The 13205-nt window shown below is 38.8% G+C and overlaps 1 protein-coding gene across 1 annotated transcript in view; it reads right to left on the bottom strand.

The window, feature by feature from the left end:
- The window catches only part of MED12L (mediator complex subunit 12L), a 352689-nt gene that overhangs the window by 301359 nt on the left and 38125 nt on the right, over positions 1-13205 (bottom strand). Inside the window, exons 4-5 of the mRNA XM_017854932.1 lie at positions 12115-12306; positions 7125-7284 (exon numbers count right to left, since the gene is read on the bottom strand). Coding sequence (XP_017710421.1) covers positions 7125-7284; positions 12115-12306 — 352 coding nt within the window. The remainder of the gene's footprint in view (positions 1-7124; positions 7285-12114; positions 12307-13205) is intronic.

Below are 13205 nucleotides of genomic sequence, written 5' to 3'. Positions count from 1 at the left end.
AGGAAGGAAGGAAGGAAGGAAGGAAGGAAGGAAGGAAGGAAGGAAGGGAGGGAAGGAGGGAGGGAGGGAGGGAGGGAGGGAAGGAAGGAAAAGAAAAGAAAGAAATCTTGTCAATTATCCCAATTTTTTAAGACAAGAAACTGAGGGAAAGAGTTGTAACAATAATAGTAATAATAAACCCTTCCATGGCTTTTCATCATGCACCAGAGGGAACTCACATATCCCAGTCTGGCAAACAAACCTTCACACAGGCTTTCATCACCTCCCCACTGGTAAATGACGCTCAAGCTGAAGTTAAATCCTGGAGGTGCAACAAGTCAAACTATTTGATAACCTACTTCTCTGCAGACACCATCCTTCTGTCAGAAATGCCCTTCCCTGAACAACAGCCCACTCCAGCTCTGTCCTCCTAGGAAATGCCTCTTCTTGCAAAAGTATATACCTAAGTCACTTCCTCTGTGAATCTCCTTGGATGTCCCAAGTTCCCTCAGTGGCTTATTCCTTAAGACTCCCTCTGTATTTTCTTCCTGTCACTATAAACTCTTCCTTCTCTATTATTTGATTGTTTGGATGCATGTCCCCCACTCATACTGCAAATACCTAGAAGGCAGTGATTACACTGTCCCACTCTTGTCCTCACTGACCAGCGGTGTCCAGCACAGGCTCTGGAGTCAAGTTTGGACACTTACGCTGAAGGGTTCTGTGCACCACTTGCACATCACCATCCTCATCCATGAAATGAGAACATATCTCTTTCACAGGCTATCTGAATAGTAAGTCATAAAATGGACAAAACATACACAGAACCTAGCAAACATTTACTAATGAAATGGGGAACACTGCATCACTGCACACCAGAGGAACCCTGGCAGAAAGCCAATAGACTTGGTGAGGGATTGACCAGTTTTAAGCCAAAAAAAAAAAAAAGAAAGAAAATCCCACAACAGCAAGGGGATGGGGCACTCCCAAGGCTGACAAGCTTCCCCAAACAATCTAGATCATTTCCCAGCACACGTCAGGAGCTGATTCAACCTAGAAATGCAGTAAGCACCGTATCCCTGCTTATCACAATATCAGGGATTCCATAAGTGCTCAAGAAATGCTGTTAACAGTGATGGCAAAAACAGCAATAAATGCTGTAGTTATTATTAGTTGATTCAGCAACAATAAGACTCCTCATGTGGAAAATTCCTACAAATAAATGTACAAAGTTCTGTTACTTACTATAAAGTCATATTTCCTAATCTGTTCAAAGACTTTAATTGCATAACTCAATGTGAGTTTTACTTTTTCATTTTTAAGTATTAGTTAGCCTGTTTTAAATAATTTTCTCTGGTGAGCTCAAAATATTTAAGGCAGCTGAACATTCCTGTTCTCTTAAAAATGAAACTTAATTCAACTCTAAAAATATCTGAAACCGAACATGCATTATTTCTGGCATACTCTCCTTCAAGTAGCAACATCAACTATTTCATGACATTTCTAAACATCATGTCCACCTAAACCTTTTTTTTTTGTTTTTTCAGGTCTCACAAGGACTAAGAATTACAAACTCTTCTTTCAGGCTTCCCTAATTCCCCTCTATTTAAAATCTCTGTCCTGATGTTCAGATTTATCCAAGTTAAATATTTCATTACCCACTTTGAAGTTACAATGAGACCTCACTCAGAAACCCAAGGCGCTTCTCACTCCTCTCACTTTTGTGTATACACTGTACTGGGTATGTCTTTGCTGACTGCAAGCTCCCCAGGGCAGCAACCCATTTAATCTACATTTGAGATCTATAACTCTCTGCATAATGACAGTGAGGATCTCTGTGTTGCTCCTTGTTGCTGTGAGCCCACTTAACTTTGGAAAAAATTCCCTTCTATAAAATCAAACAGCAGTGCTTTACAGCTCTGTTCCAATGCTGAAAGTAGGAACTGAAAATAAAACATATGTTCCTATTACAAAGGAATAAAAGTCATTTCTACTGAAAACACTTTACAAATCCTAAGAACAATCATCAAGACAACGGAAGTCATAAAACCAATGCCAGAAAAGGGTGACACTTGATAGTCAATCTTGCCCCAAATGTGCTGAATGATTCTTTTTGCTATCAACGCCAGAACATAGAACCTATTACTAGAAGTTAATCTTCTGAAGTGTATGTGATTTAATCCAATTCAACACATATATATGTGTGTACTCGCTTGGCTGTATCCCTTGCTAGGAGTGTGAAACTTGCTACATTACATTATGGCTATGTCTACACAGCCAAATGCTTTCAAATATACTGTATCATTTGCTTTTAAAACTTGAAAAAGCTGCTGAAGACAAAGGAGAATGTCAGAGGTATCAGGTGTAACAAAGTGATAGTAAAACAAGATTAGATATTTGAAAAACATGCTCTTGATATATAGTATAAATAGAATCTTGCATTTTCAATTAAAATACATATATACATATAAGAATAGAGAAAGGAACTGTATATTCACGTAGGTGAATTACTAATTACAAAGGGTAGAATAGTAACTTTGCAGGAGAAAAATCCAATAGACACCACCTTACCCAAATGATCAAAGTTATCACCAACAGTATTGGGATATGATATACTGACATATTCACATCATCACCTCAAGGCTATTCCAAGCAAAGGTATGTAACTTAAATCTATTAATGAGAAACTGGAGAAAGGAAAAATCAATGGACAGTCTACAAAACAACTGGTCTGCCTCCTTCAAAAATACCAAGGTCAAAAGAAATGGCTAACGAACTGTTCTAGATTAAAGACAACTAAAAAGACATGACAAAGACAACATAGATGCTGGATAGAATCATGGTTGAAAAGACTGATGTCTGGAGAAGCTAAGGACTTTGCATTAAATCACCTCGTCCCTTAGTGGCAGCACTGGTAAAAGTAAAGCCCAAAGCTCCCTCTGAGATGCTAGACCTGGGAACTTAGGGGTAAACTCCAAAAATTCATACATTTTAAAATATTTTCTTTTAGCCTTAGGCATGTCTTAGTTCAAAGGCTGGATACTCTAACATAAGAAATATTATTATAGGCACTTGATCTTCATGGATTTAATATTCACAATTTTAAATATACATTAGTAATCATAAAAACCCATGAACTGCAATATACTGTAAATCAACTGGGTCAAAAAACAGAATCGTATGTTATTTGGCTTATGGAGGAAGAGAAAATACAGCTAATGACTAAACCTAGTAATCCATCCATTATGGGTTATGCAAATAATAAAAGTTTTAACTTTTGGTGGGGAGAAAATAACCCTTCAAAAGTCCAACCAGCCATAGTGATAAGGAAACTAATGGTAAAACTAATGAATCTAGCAAGTCCAGAACATTCTTAAGTAGAAACTGGAGCTATACTTCCCTCCATTTAGTAGGGGAAACCATGTGGTCCTGGTGAAACATTCATATCTGGGATTTCCCAGAAATTACATAACCTTTCCAAATTATCAAGATCTATCAGACTGGTTTTTGGTTTTTTGTTTGTTTGTTTTTTGAGGGACAGGGTCTTACTCTGTTGCCCAGATTGGAGCACAGTGGCACAACCCCAGCTCACTGCAGCCTCAACTTCCTGGACTAAAGCTATCCCCTCACCTCAGCCTCCTGAGTAGCTTGGGAATACAGGTGTGTACCACCACACCTTACTAATTTTTTTTGGTGGGGAGGATTGGAGAGATAAAGTCTCACTATGTTGCCTAGACTGGTCTTAAACTCCTGGGCTCAAGCGATCTTCATGCCCTGGTCTCCCAAAGTGGTGGAATTATAGGCATGAGCCACCATGCCTGGCTTGAGCTCTTATTTGCTCTAAAATTGTTTTAAGTTTCAGTTGTAAAAATCATTCCTGCATTTCCTTTTGCATTTTTGTGGCAGTCAAAATCAGACTAAACTGAACATCAAGAAAAACACTGACAAGAACATGTTACCAAAAAAAAATGTATGAAGAGAACATAAGGAATGCAGTAGTCTCTCTGCTATAGCTGGTGATAATGGAAGTTTCAAGGATTATGAATTGGGAGAAATTTTTTTAAATACATACATATACAGATGCAGAAATACGTAATCATATCACACACACACACAAACATAAATGTTTCAGGCCTAATTATTCATTTATTTATGTTAAAAATTACTGACCACCTTGTGTATGCCAAGTACTGTCTTCAGAGACTCAGCACTGAACAAATCTAGCAAAGTTCTTCATGGTGCCTGTGTTGTACTTGGGAATGGATGGAGACAGATGATCAAAAATTAATATAAAATATAACATTAGGTGGTGTTAAGAACAATGAAGAAAAATAAAGCAGAAGAAGAAGACAGTAACAGGGAGATATTTTGGCAGCAGTGGTCGGAGAAGGCTTCTCTTAGGAAGCGCGTCTGGGCAGAGTCCACAGTCAAGCAAGGGAGCAGGCCCGTGTGCACCCCACAGGTGAAGGAAGAGCCACGCCCACAGGTCAGCACGACTCTGAGTTTGGAATGTGCAGGCAGGTCGCTGGCGTCGCTGAGTTACACAATCTGAGTGGGACAAGGGGCCAGGCAAGAATTCTGGGCATAAGGGTGGCGTAATTTCTGCCCTAACAGGATCATTCTGGCTACAAAGTGGAAAGCTGACATTAGAGGAACAAAAACATAAACAAGAAGATTGGCTAAAACCCCTGCAATAGACAGGCAAAGCGGGTGGTGGTTTGGCCAGAGAGTAACAGCAGTGGACACAGAGGACCAAATTTTCAGATTCTGGTTTTATTTTGAAAGTAAAGATGACAGGATTGTTGACAGACTGAATGCAGGGTTTTGAGAGAAAGATAAGTACCAGGAATGACAATTTGGCTCTTGCCTTACCCACCCAATAACTACATATAACATTCACTAAGAAGAAATGTCAGGAAGGAACAAGTTAAAGGATGGCAAGAAATCAAGACCTTGATTTGATATACATTATGTTTCAGATGCCGACTCAGACACTTCAGATGTCATCAAAGTGAAGGTAGCTAGTAAGCAATTGGATATCCAGGTCCTGGGGGGAAGTATTAATAAATCCAATGGAGACTGGCTGGGCAGTGGCTCACCCTGTAATCCCAGCATTCTGGGTGGTGCAGCTAAGAGGATCACTTGAGCCCAGGAGTTCACAAAAAGCCTGGGCAACACAGTGAGACCCTGTCTCTACAAAACATTAAAGAATTAGCCAGGCATGGTGACACATGCCTATAGTCCCAGTAACTTGAGAGGCTGAGGCAGGAGGATCACTTGAGCCCAGAAGTTTCAGGAAGCAGTGAGTTATGATCATGTCACTGCACCCCAGCATGGGTGACTGAGACCTCAACTCTAAAAATAAATAAATAAGCTAATCCAGTGGAGATCACACACACACACACACACACACACACACACACACACACACACGTAGATATATGAAGAAATATGTGTGTGTGTGAAGGCTGAATGAAACTTCAAAAAGGATAACAGAGGAGAAGGGAGAAGAGAAACTTGAACATCATGTTGTATCTACTTCAGCACCATTTGAAAATTTGGTAATGAAAATGTATTACTTTAGTAATAAAAAGGGGCACTTCTTTTGTATTCCCTCAAATAAAATAAAATGCTGATGGGGGAATAAACTCAGAGAAATATAAAGATAGTAGAAGACCACTGTGAAAACAACACTAAGAGGCCATCAATGTTAACTTGTGGATTACTACCTTCCAGGACTTTTTCCTGGGCATTTCTGGGCATTTCTTTTCTAAAATACACTTTCTTTTTGCTTATTTGTTTTAACACGTGTAGGATGATGGCACTTAAAGATGGCAGCCACAGAATTCAGACCATGTTTCTGTTTTTAATTTTAAGTGTTCATGCTTTTAGAGTGTGCTCTACTCACCATCAGGGTGCCCCTACTACTCCCCACCACTTTATACCCCAACTCATTTATCCAGGGCACCACCTGGCATCTGACGACGTCTGTGCTTTCTGTCCCTCCTCCTCAGAGATTTGTGTTTGGACTCTCCCTTACAAAACCATAAGCTGTTTTCATTTCATAAAGAATTATTTATAAACTCAATCTCTAAATGGTCATATTTATACATAATTCTTTATGTATATTTCTGGTTTAGCATCGTATCTTCTACAAAGTATGTTTTAGAACCACCTCAAGAAGTCACGGTCTAGAAACCAACATAGTGGGGACTCTGACTCAAAATACTGACCATGGCCAGCATAATTCTGGACACTGGGGACTTGGTGAGAATAAGACCGATATTCTTGCCCTTACGGGCCTTACATTTTAGTGCCTGTGAGTTGGGCACAGAGTGACAGATACAAATATTTTAAACATAACTTCAGATATTGAGATGGACATTGAATAAAATAATAACATGTGAGAACATAACCAGAAGTAGAGGGAGAGGAGATGAAGAGAGGGAATGCAATTTAGGTAGATGGCCAGAGAAAGCCTCCTGCAGAAATGACATTTAAGCCAAAGATGCAGTGAAGAGACAGAATCAAGCATATATCCCAGAGAAGACCAACCAAGTACAACAAACAAGAAACACAGAAGCCCTGAAATGGGAAGGAGCTCAGCTCAGCATATTAGGAGGATAGAAGGAAGGCACTGTGGCTGGAACATCACAGGAAGGGGTGAGGGCAGATCAGAGATGACTTCACTGGCCACAGTAAAGAATCTAGATCTGTATTCCAACTGTAATAAGAAATTGCTGTAAATTTATAAGTAGAAACACAATAGATCATTTAGGCTTAGAGATTAGTACAGTAGTTATACAGAGAATAGAACGAAAGGCGCAAAAGTAACAGCAGAGAAAGCTGCTAAAAGGCTGTGACTCTATCCAGTCAAGAGATATCGGTGGCTTGAAACAGCATTTTAATAGCTGTGGTGGTGAAAAGTGTTCAGATTCAGGATATATTTTGGCAGTAAGATCAACAGCCCTTGCTAATGGAGTCAGGATTCTGAGACTGAGTGAACTATCCATACCCGAGCGACTCAAGTCTCACCACGGACCTTCTCAACACTCACCATGCTGGGCTGTGTCCAGAGGGTGCAGGCAACAATTACTTGCAAAATCAATAATGAAATGTAAGGTGTATTGTATTCTCTCACTTACCCAAATTCGGATCAGGAGCCTGACGTTTCTTAATTTTAGCTTCAGATATAGCAGAATAATAGGCACAAGTCATCTTGATCAACCACGTTGCTCGAACCATTGGCACAGAATATTTAGCTAAATATGCAAAAACATCCTCTTTTTTACTAAGGATAGGAACCTAAAAAGAAACAATATAATATGTTTATAATAATCACATACTGTGTTCATCACTAGATACACCTAAATAAAGGTGAAGCAAAAGAAAGAGGCTATAAGTTACCTGCTGGCTCTAAGAAAGTATATCCTTGATGGATTTTCAAATAGCGCATGCAGTTTTTTTTTTTTTAAAGGAACATTTTAAGCCAATTTTCTTCAAGAAAAAATAACCAAAACTAGGTTTAGCACAATATAAAAGTTTCATTAGTTGTCCTTTCTATTTTTTAAAAAATAAATGATTTTCAGATTCTCAGATGCTGAGAGCTACTCATCTTATCAAAAGAGCAAGGAAAAATAATTTCATGACAGTCCTCCAAAGAATTTATCTCAAAATTGGAAGGGACAGACCAAGTGAAAATTGCTCCTACTCTATATTTTATCCAGAACTTTTTTTGTGTGTGTACAAAGCTTTCTGATTAACATTTCATAAGAGTAACAATTTCCAGAAAGCTTCTGAAAGTGACATTAGTCCAAACTTTAAAAGAGAGGCTACAATGACGGATCAGTGTATCTGCCTAATAAACACTGAGCCAGAAATAGCTAGGTAATTAATTTACTGGTTGAAATTAGGCACTTGAGGCAGTTAATTATGTCTTCCAGACCACAAAGGTACTATTTAGCAAATTAGTATCCCAATGTACCACTGAATGGTTTGAAAGAGTTAATTCATTCTTCTAGTATCCCTCATAAATATCCTAAGAATAGCCCATTCATCTATATCATCTATTCAAGTTTATGAATATAAAGGAAGAAAAACAGTGAACAAAGACTACATTAGCCATGATGCAGCAGGATGAGAGCAATGAGACTGAGGGGTGAGGACATCCTCCACGCCAGCCATGACCCCCTCTGTACTCCACTCCTGAATGAAGCCTGTTTGGCTAAGCCCTTCACTCCTGGGATCCTCATTTATGAACTGTGTTATTAACATCAACCCTATCCACCTCACAGGGTAGTTAAAAGGATAAAGCAAAACAATTACATGAATCAAAATTATAATGATTATTTTGTTGTCAGTTCCAAGGATTTCTCCATGCCAACCAAAGTGCTTTCAGGTCATGGATGTGACCCTTTCTTAGAGGATCTGGAACAACACTACTATAAATACCAAGAGCCCTGGTCTCTCTGTCCTAAACTCTTACTTGATTTTGTGAAAATCAAGGCTTCAAACCAGCTAACTGATTCATACAGCATGGCATTTTTCTCTTAACCAAATCCTCACTCATAACAGTGGTATCTGTGCACTGACATGTCACAAATTTGACTATTCACACACTTGGTACAAAGTGTGATCCTAGAATAATTTTTTAAGAGCTAATTATTTTAGTGTGTGGCCCTTAAAAACAAGCAAACTATTTCACCTGGCCTTGCCAAAGAATTATAAAGTTTTCCAATGCTGAAGGAAAAGCTGTTTGGGTTGCACATTAAGAAGCAATGTATAGGCCCTGCACAGTGGTTCAGGACTATAATACCAGCACTTTGGGAAGCAGAGGCAGGTGGATCACTTGAGCCTATCAATTTGAGACCAGCCTGGGCAGCATGGCAAAACCTTACTAAAAATATAAAAATCAAGCAGGTGCAGTGGCACACACCTGTAGTCCCAGCTACTCAGGAGGCTGAAGTGGGAGAATTGCTTGAGCCTGGGAGGTAGAGGTTGCAGTGAGCCAAGATCACGCCACTGCACTCCAGTCTGGGCAATACAGCGAGACGATGTCTCAAAAAAAAAAAAAATGCAGTATATCCACATACATATTTCATGGGCAATTGAAGAGACTAGTCATCTACAGTTCCTGCCTTGGGTGCTGACTTCAGAACACAGACCCCATGACAGAGGCAATTACACTGCACCCAACACAACTAAATGGGAGATAAAAGTCACATAGGCCAAAGCTAGAAGGCTTCCTCTCTGCAGACCAGATACTAAATTGTATCTCTTTTAGACAAAAAAGACACAATTTAACAGGAACATTTCCTGAAAATGAGGCTTACAAGGCACATCTCTCATGGAGCACAAGGCTCTTGGCATACTGGCTATCATTTAAGTCAGGGACAAGAAAAGCGCAGAGTTCAATATTCAGTTCAAGACCTGAGTAGCTGCTTTTCACCAGAATGTACAGTGTGGTGCCAGTGAGTTAAATTTTCATTGTCAAGGTGAGGCTGTCTCTCATTCAGACATGACAAAAGGTTATATAGATCAAGGCCTAAAACATAAACAAGTGCAAGTTAGCATCTCCAAAAGAGTCACTACTAGTAGTTATCTTTCATAGATGCCTAAAGGATTTCCTTTGAACTACAATTGGCAGAGGGGAAAAAATAAAACATCTGAACTTGTGAAATGTTTAGATGAGACAGCAAACAAAACTCAGCACAGATCTTACATTAACAGCACAATGCAAACCTCTACCTCACTGTCCGTACTAGCAGAACCCCATGAGAACTGGTTGATGCAACTCAAGACTTCGGAATTCAGAAGAACGTATGTGAAAGAAGTTACTCAATTAAGAAAGCAGACCAACCAGACACATATTAATAATTTTGTCAAATCTAGTTGGGCCAACTCAGAAAGATAAATACGTTTATATTGACTAAAGTATTGACTTCCTCACCTTGTTGCATTACATGTTTTTCAGTAAAGAATACATGTGATTTTAAATGATAGCTAAAACTTGGCAATCACAGGGCAGCTGTCTGGTTCTAAATCAAGCCACAGCTGCATCTAAGTACAGAAAGAAAATTAAGACACCTAGCATGTGCTGGTTTTTAATCCACAGAAGGGTGTCCTATCACCTTTCTCCTTGGATGCACATTATCACTGCATCCTCTATTTGCTAAGCAAGGGTAAACGCAAAAGAAAATTTCACAGACCGCAGTAATTAAAGTCACCTGAAGGGAACAGGTGAGAGTTAATGAACTGTTCAAGACCTGGAAGAATATCCCTAGATGCCAGAAGTCTATTTTTCCAAATCGATCTATAATTGTGATTGAGTTAAAAGGTCCTTTACAAGCCTCTGTGGATAAAGCCTTGGCACGCTATGAAGCTTCACAGTAGCAGAAAACCAGGTACTGAAACATGATCCATACAGGAAACCATCATGAACTCAAGATAAGATTTCAAAGATGACTCAGGATCTTAGCAGGTAAACCCAGGCTTTCTAACTTAAGCCATCGCACAGATGAATACCAAAAATTAAAGAAGTATTTGAACTCTCTAATATGAAGAACATGCAGGGAATGCATTGCTTTACCCCATTCTAAAAGAGATTTCACCATCTCAAGAAGATGATATGCTGAGGAGGGAAGGGAAAGGATTCTTGAAATGCCCAAGAAAGGAATATTTCAAGGTATATTTAATCGTTTTATAAAGAAAACATCTTCAAGTTTACAAAGAATTAACATCAGGGCTTACCTGAGGAACACCTGACTTGGCCAGAGGCAGCTCCTAATAAAGAAAGAAGAATAATGGCTAATACACTGCACCATGATTCACCTTCCTCCTACAAGAGGAGAAACCACTACTCCCCTAAAGCAAGGGCATCAACTCCTCAAGAGTAGCAAATCCCAAATATGCACTCTACAAACTTATGAAAAAAAGAAAAACTAAATGGAAAGATGTCAGGCTGGCAACATGGAAAGTATGAACAGTTAGTCAAAAGCCATCAAATATTGAAGGATGACCTATGACTTACATGGCCTTCAGATACAATTCACAGGCCACAGTGGGACCACAAAGTAAATATTCACCACTGGAGAAGAAGTCATACATGGTTCAACCTGGATTGAGACAGTGGTACTAACTGAATGGTAAGAGGTGGTTATGCTGACTGTACACTCTTTGAAGATTTCAGTTGCCTTTCACCACTGAAATCTACGCAAGGCAATACAACGTTATGACATTAAGGCAAAATAAAGCCAATAGAAGCTACAGACACTATTTTCAAAGAGCTGCTTTGGAAAATAGGCAAATATACAAAAGAGCTCCTCTATAAACTGGGCCTGCACCAAGCTGATAAGGAAAACTTAACACTAAGAACAGAAGACAGGCACTACTAACACTAAAGGGCCTTAGGAGAGATAAGAAAAGATCCCTGGGATTATTTCAAAGTTGTGCAAGAAATCAGAGATCAGGACTATGAGCAAGGTATCTAGTTTCTTATATAAATTTCAAGAGGTATCTTATATTGTTTGGACCACGAGACTGTTGAATCTGTGTATTATTTCCCACTTGAGGAAAATGACCAAAGGCAAAGATTTTAAAAGAACCTCCCACATCCCCTCCCCTATAAAAAAAGCTAGAAGCTATGAATAAACCTGCCCATTTTGTTCTAAAAATTTTTCAAAGAACAAGCACACATAGAATCACAATCTTTATCTCGCTTGGTAGGAAGGAGACAGCTTGAAGCATTTGGATGGGTACTTTTAAAGACAAGAAAATAACCTCAAAGCAAGAATCTTTTTAACAAATCTTGGACATCTTGGCCTAAGAAAACTGGAAATGTAATTTTTTTTAATGCAGTCTTCTTGTCTGTTCTCGATTTTAAAATCTTGTCTACCTAAAATCCACATAAACAGCTTGATATGTGGAATGTTTAGGGATTTATAGATGTCCTAGGCACCACATGCAATCAAACAAAAGGGGAAAACAGCAAGGGGTGGCACCCACCTGGTACCACAAACCTGCCATTGGGCTTGCAGTCTCAAAAAGAACTGGGAAAAACAAAAATATACTTGAACATTATCCCGAACAGCTGATTGTAAGACCATAACTAAAACAATGTTAAGAAATATTTGATACCTTTTTTGCCAAAATAGAAAGCGGCTTATTTCCTGCTAAGTCAGAAAACCAACTATGAATTGCACTCTGGGATCGAGCAGTAACCAGCCAATAATTATCTTTAGCATTAACTTGTGGTTTCTTCTTTCCCGTGTCCTGGAAAGTGTTAAGCTTCAGTTTCTCAGCTAATATGCTGCTAAAATAAGCTCCAATCTGTGGAAAGAAGAGAAAAAAAGGGAAAGTTAAGACAATAAGCAAATAGCTTAGTACTGTACATTAGTATTTTATCTTTATTGTTTCAACTGAAAATCTTCATACAGCCCATCAGAAATTAAATTGGGAATTTAAGTCTTTGAAGCCAAGAGATGTGATTTCCTTACACTAACTATGATACACAGCACCTTTATACCACTATTCACAAGTAGTTTGGCAGAGGGGGGCGAGGGGGGCCTTTGGAAATCTCTGCTAAGATGAAATTAATTACATCCTGAATAAATTTCAGTAGAATGGGTTCTGCTTTAATCCTTCAGCTGCTCTTTCTCCTTTCTAATACTACACACCCGTCAGGAGAGAATGCTTTCCCTGAGGGAAGAAAGCCTAGTAATCACTCAGTAATCATTCTTTTTCTTGTTTCATCTTAATAGCACTTATTTTTGGAAAGGAAACTCGGTATTTACACTCAATGCTTTTAAACAAAGAATCTAGAGAAATTTAATTTATTTAAATGGCAAATTACAAAAGATTCAATTAAATTTGGTATTCAACATTTTTTATTGGGCTGCCAATTTCACAACTACAAATGTTTCAAGAAAAAGCTAGTATTACCTGCTCTGAATGACGCAAAGTGGCAGAGAAAGCTACTATGAATTACTGTATCGTTTTCATATTAACCAAATTAAAAGATGGACAAGGAAAAAAGAAAGGAACAGGAAAGAACTAACAAGAAGGCAGAGAACAAAGTAATAGCTAAAAATTTAGTGAATCTCACTGGGTGTGGTGGCTCACACCTGTAATCATGGCACTTTGGGAAGCCAAGGCAGGTGGATCACCTGAGGTCAAGAGTTCGAGACCAGCCTGGCCAATATGGTGAAACCCCGTCTCTTCTTAAAAAA

Source organism: Rhinopithecus bieti, unplaced genomic scaffold (assembly GCF_001698545.2).
Source record: "Rhinopithecus bieti isolate Rb0 unplaced genomic scaffold, ASM169854v2 scaffold_36840, whole genome shotgun sequence".
In the NCBI taxonomy this organism is placed as follows: domain Eukaryota; kingdom Metazoa; phylum Chordata; class Mammalia; order Primates; family Cercopithecidae; genus Rhinopithecus; species Rhinopithecus bieti.
This window is presented reverse-complemented; position numbering and strand designations above follow the sequence as displayed.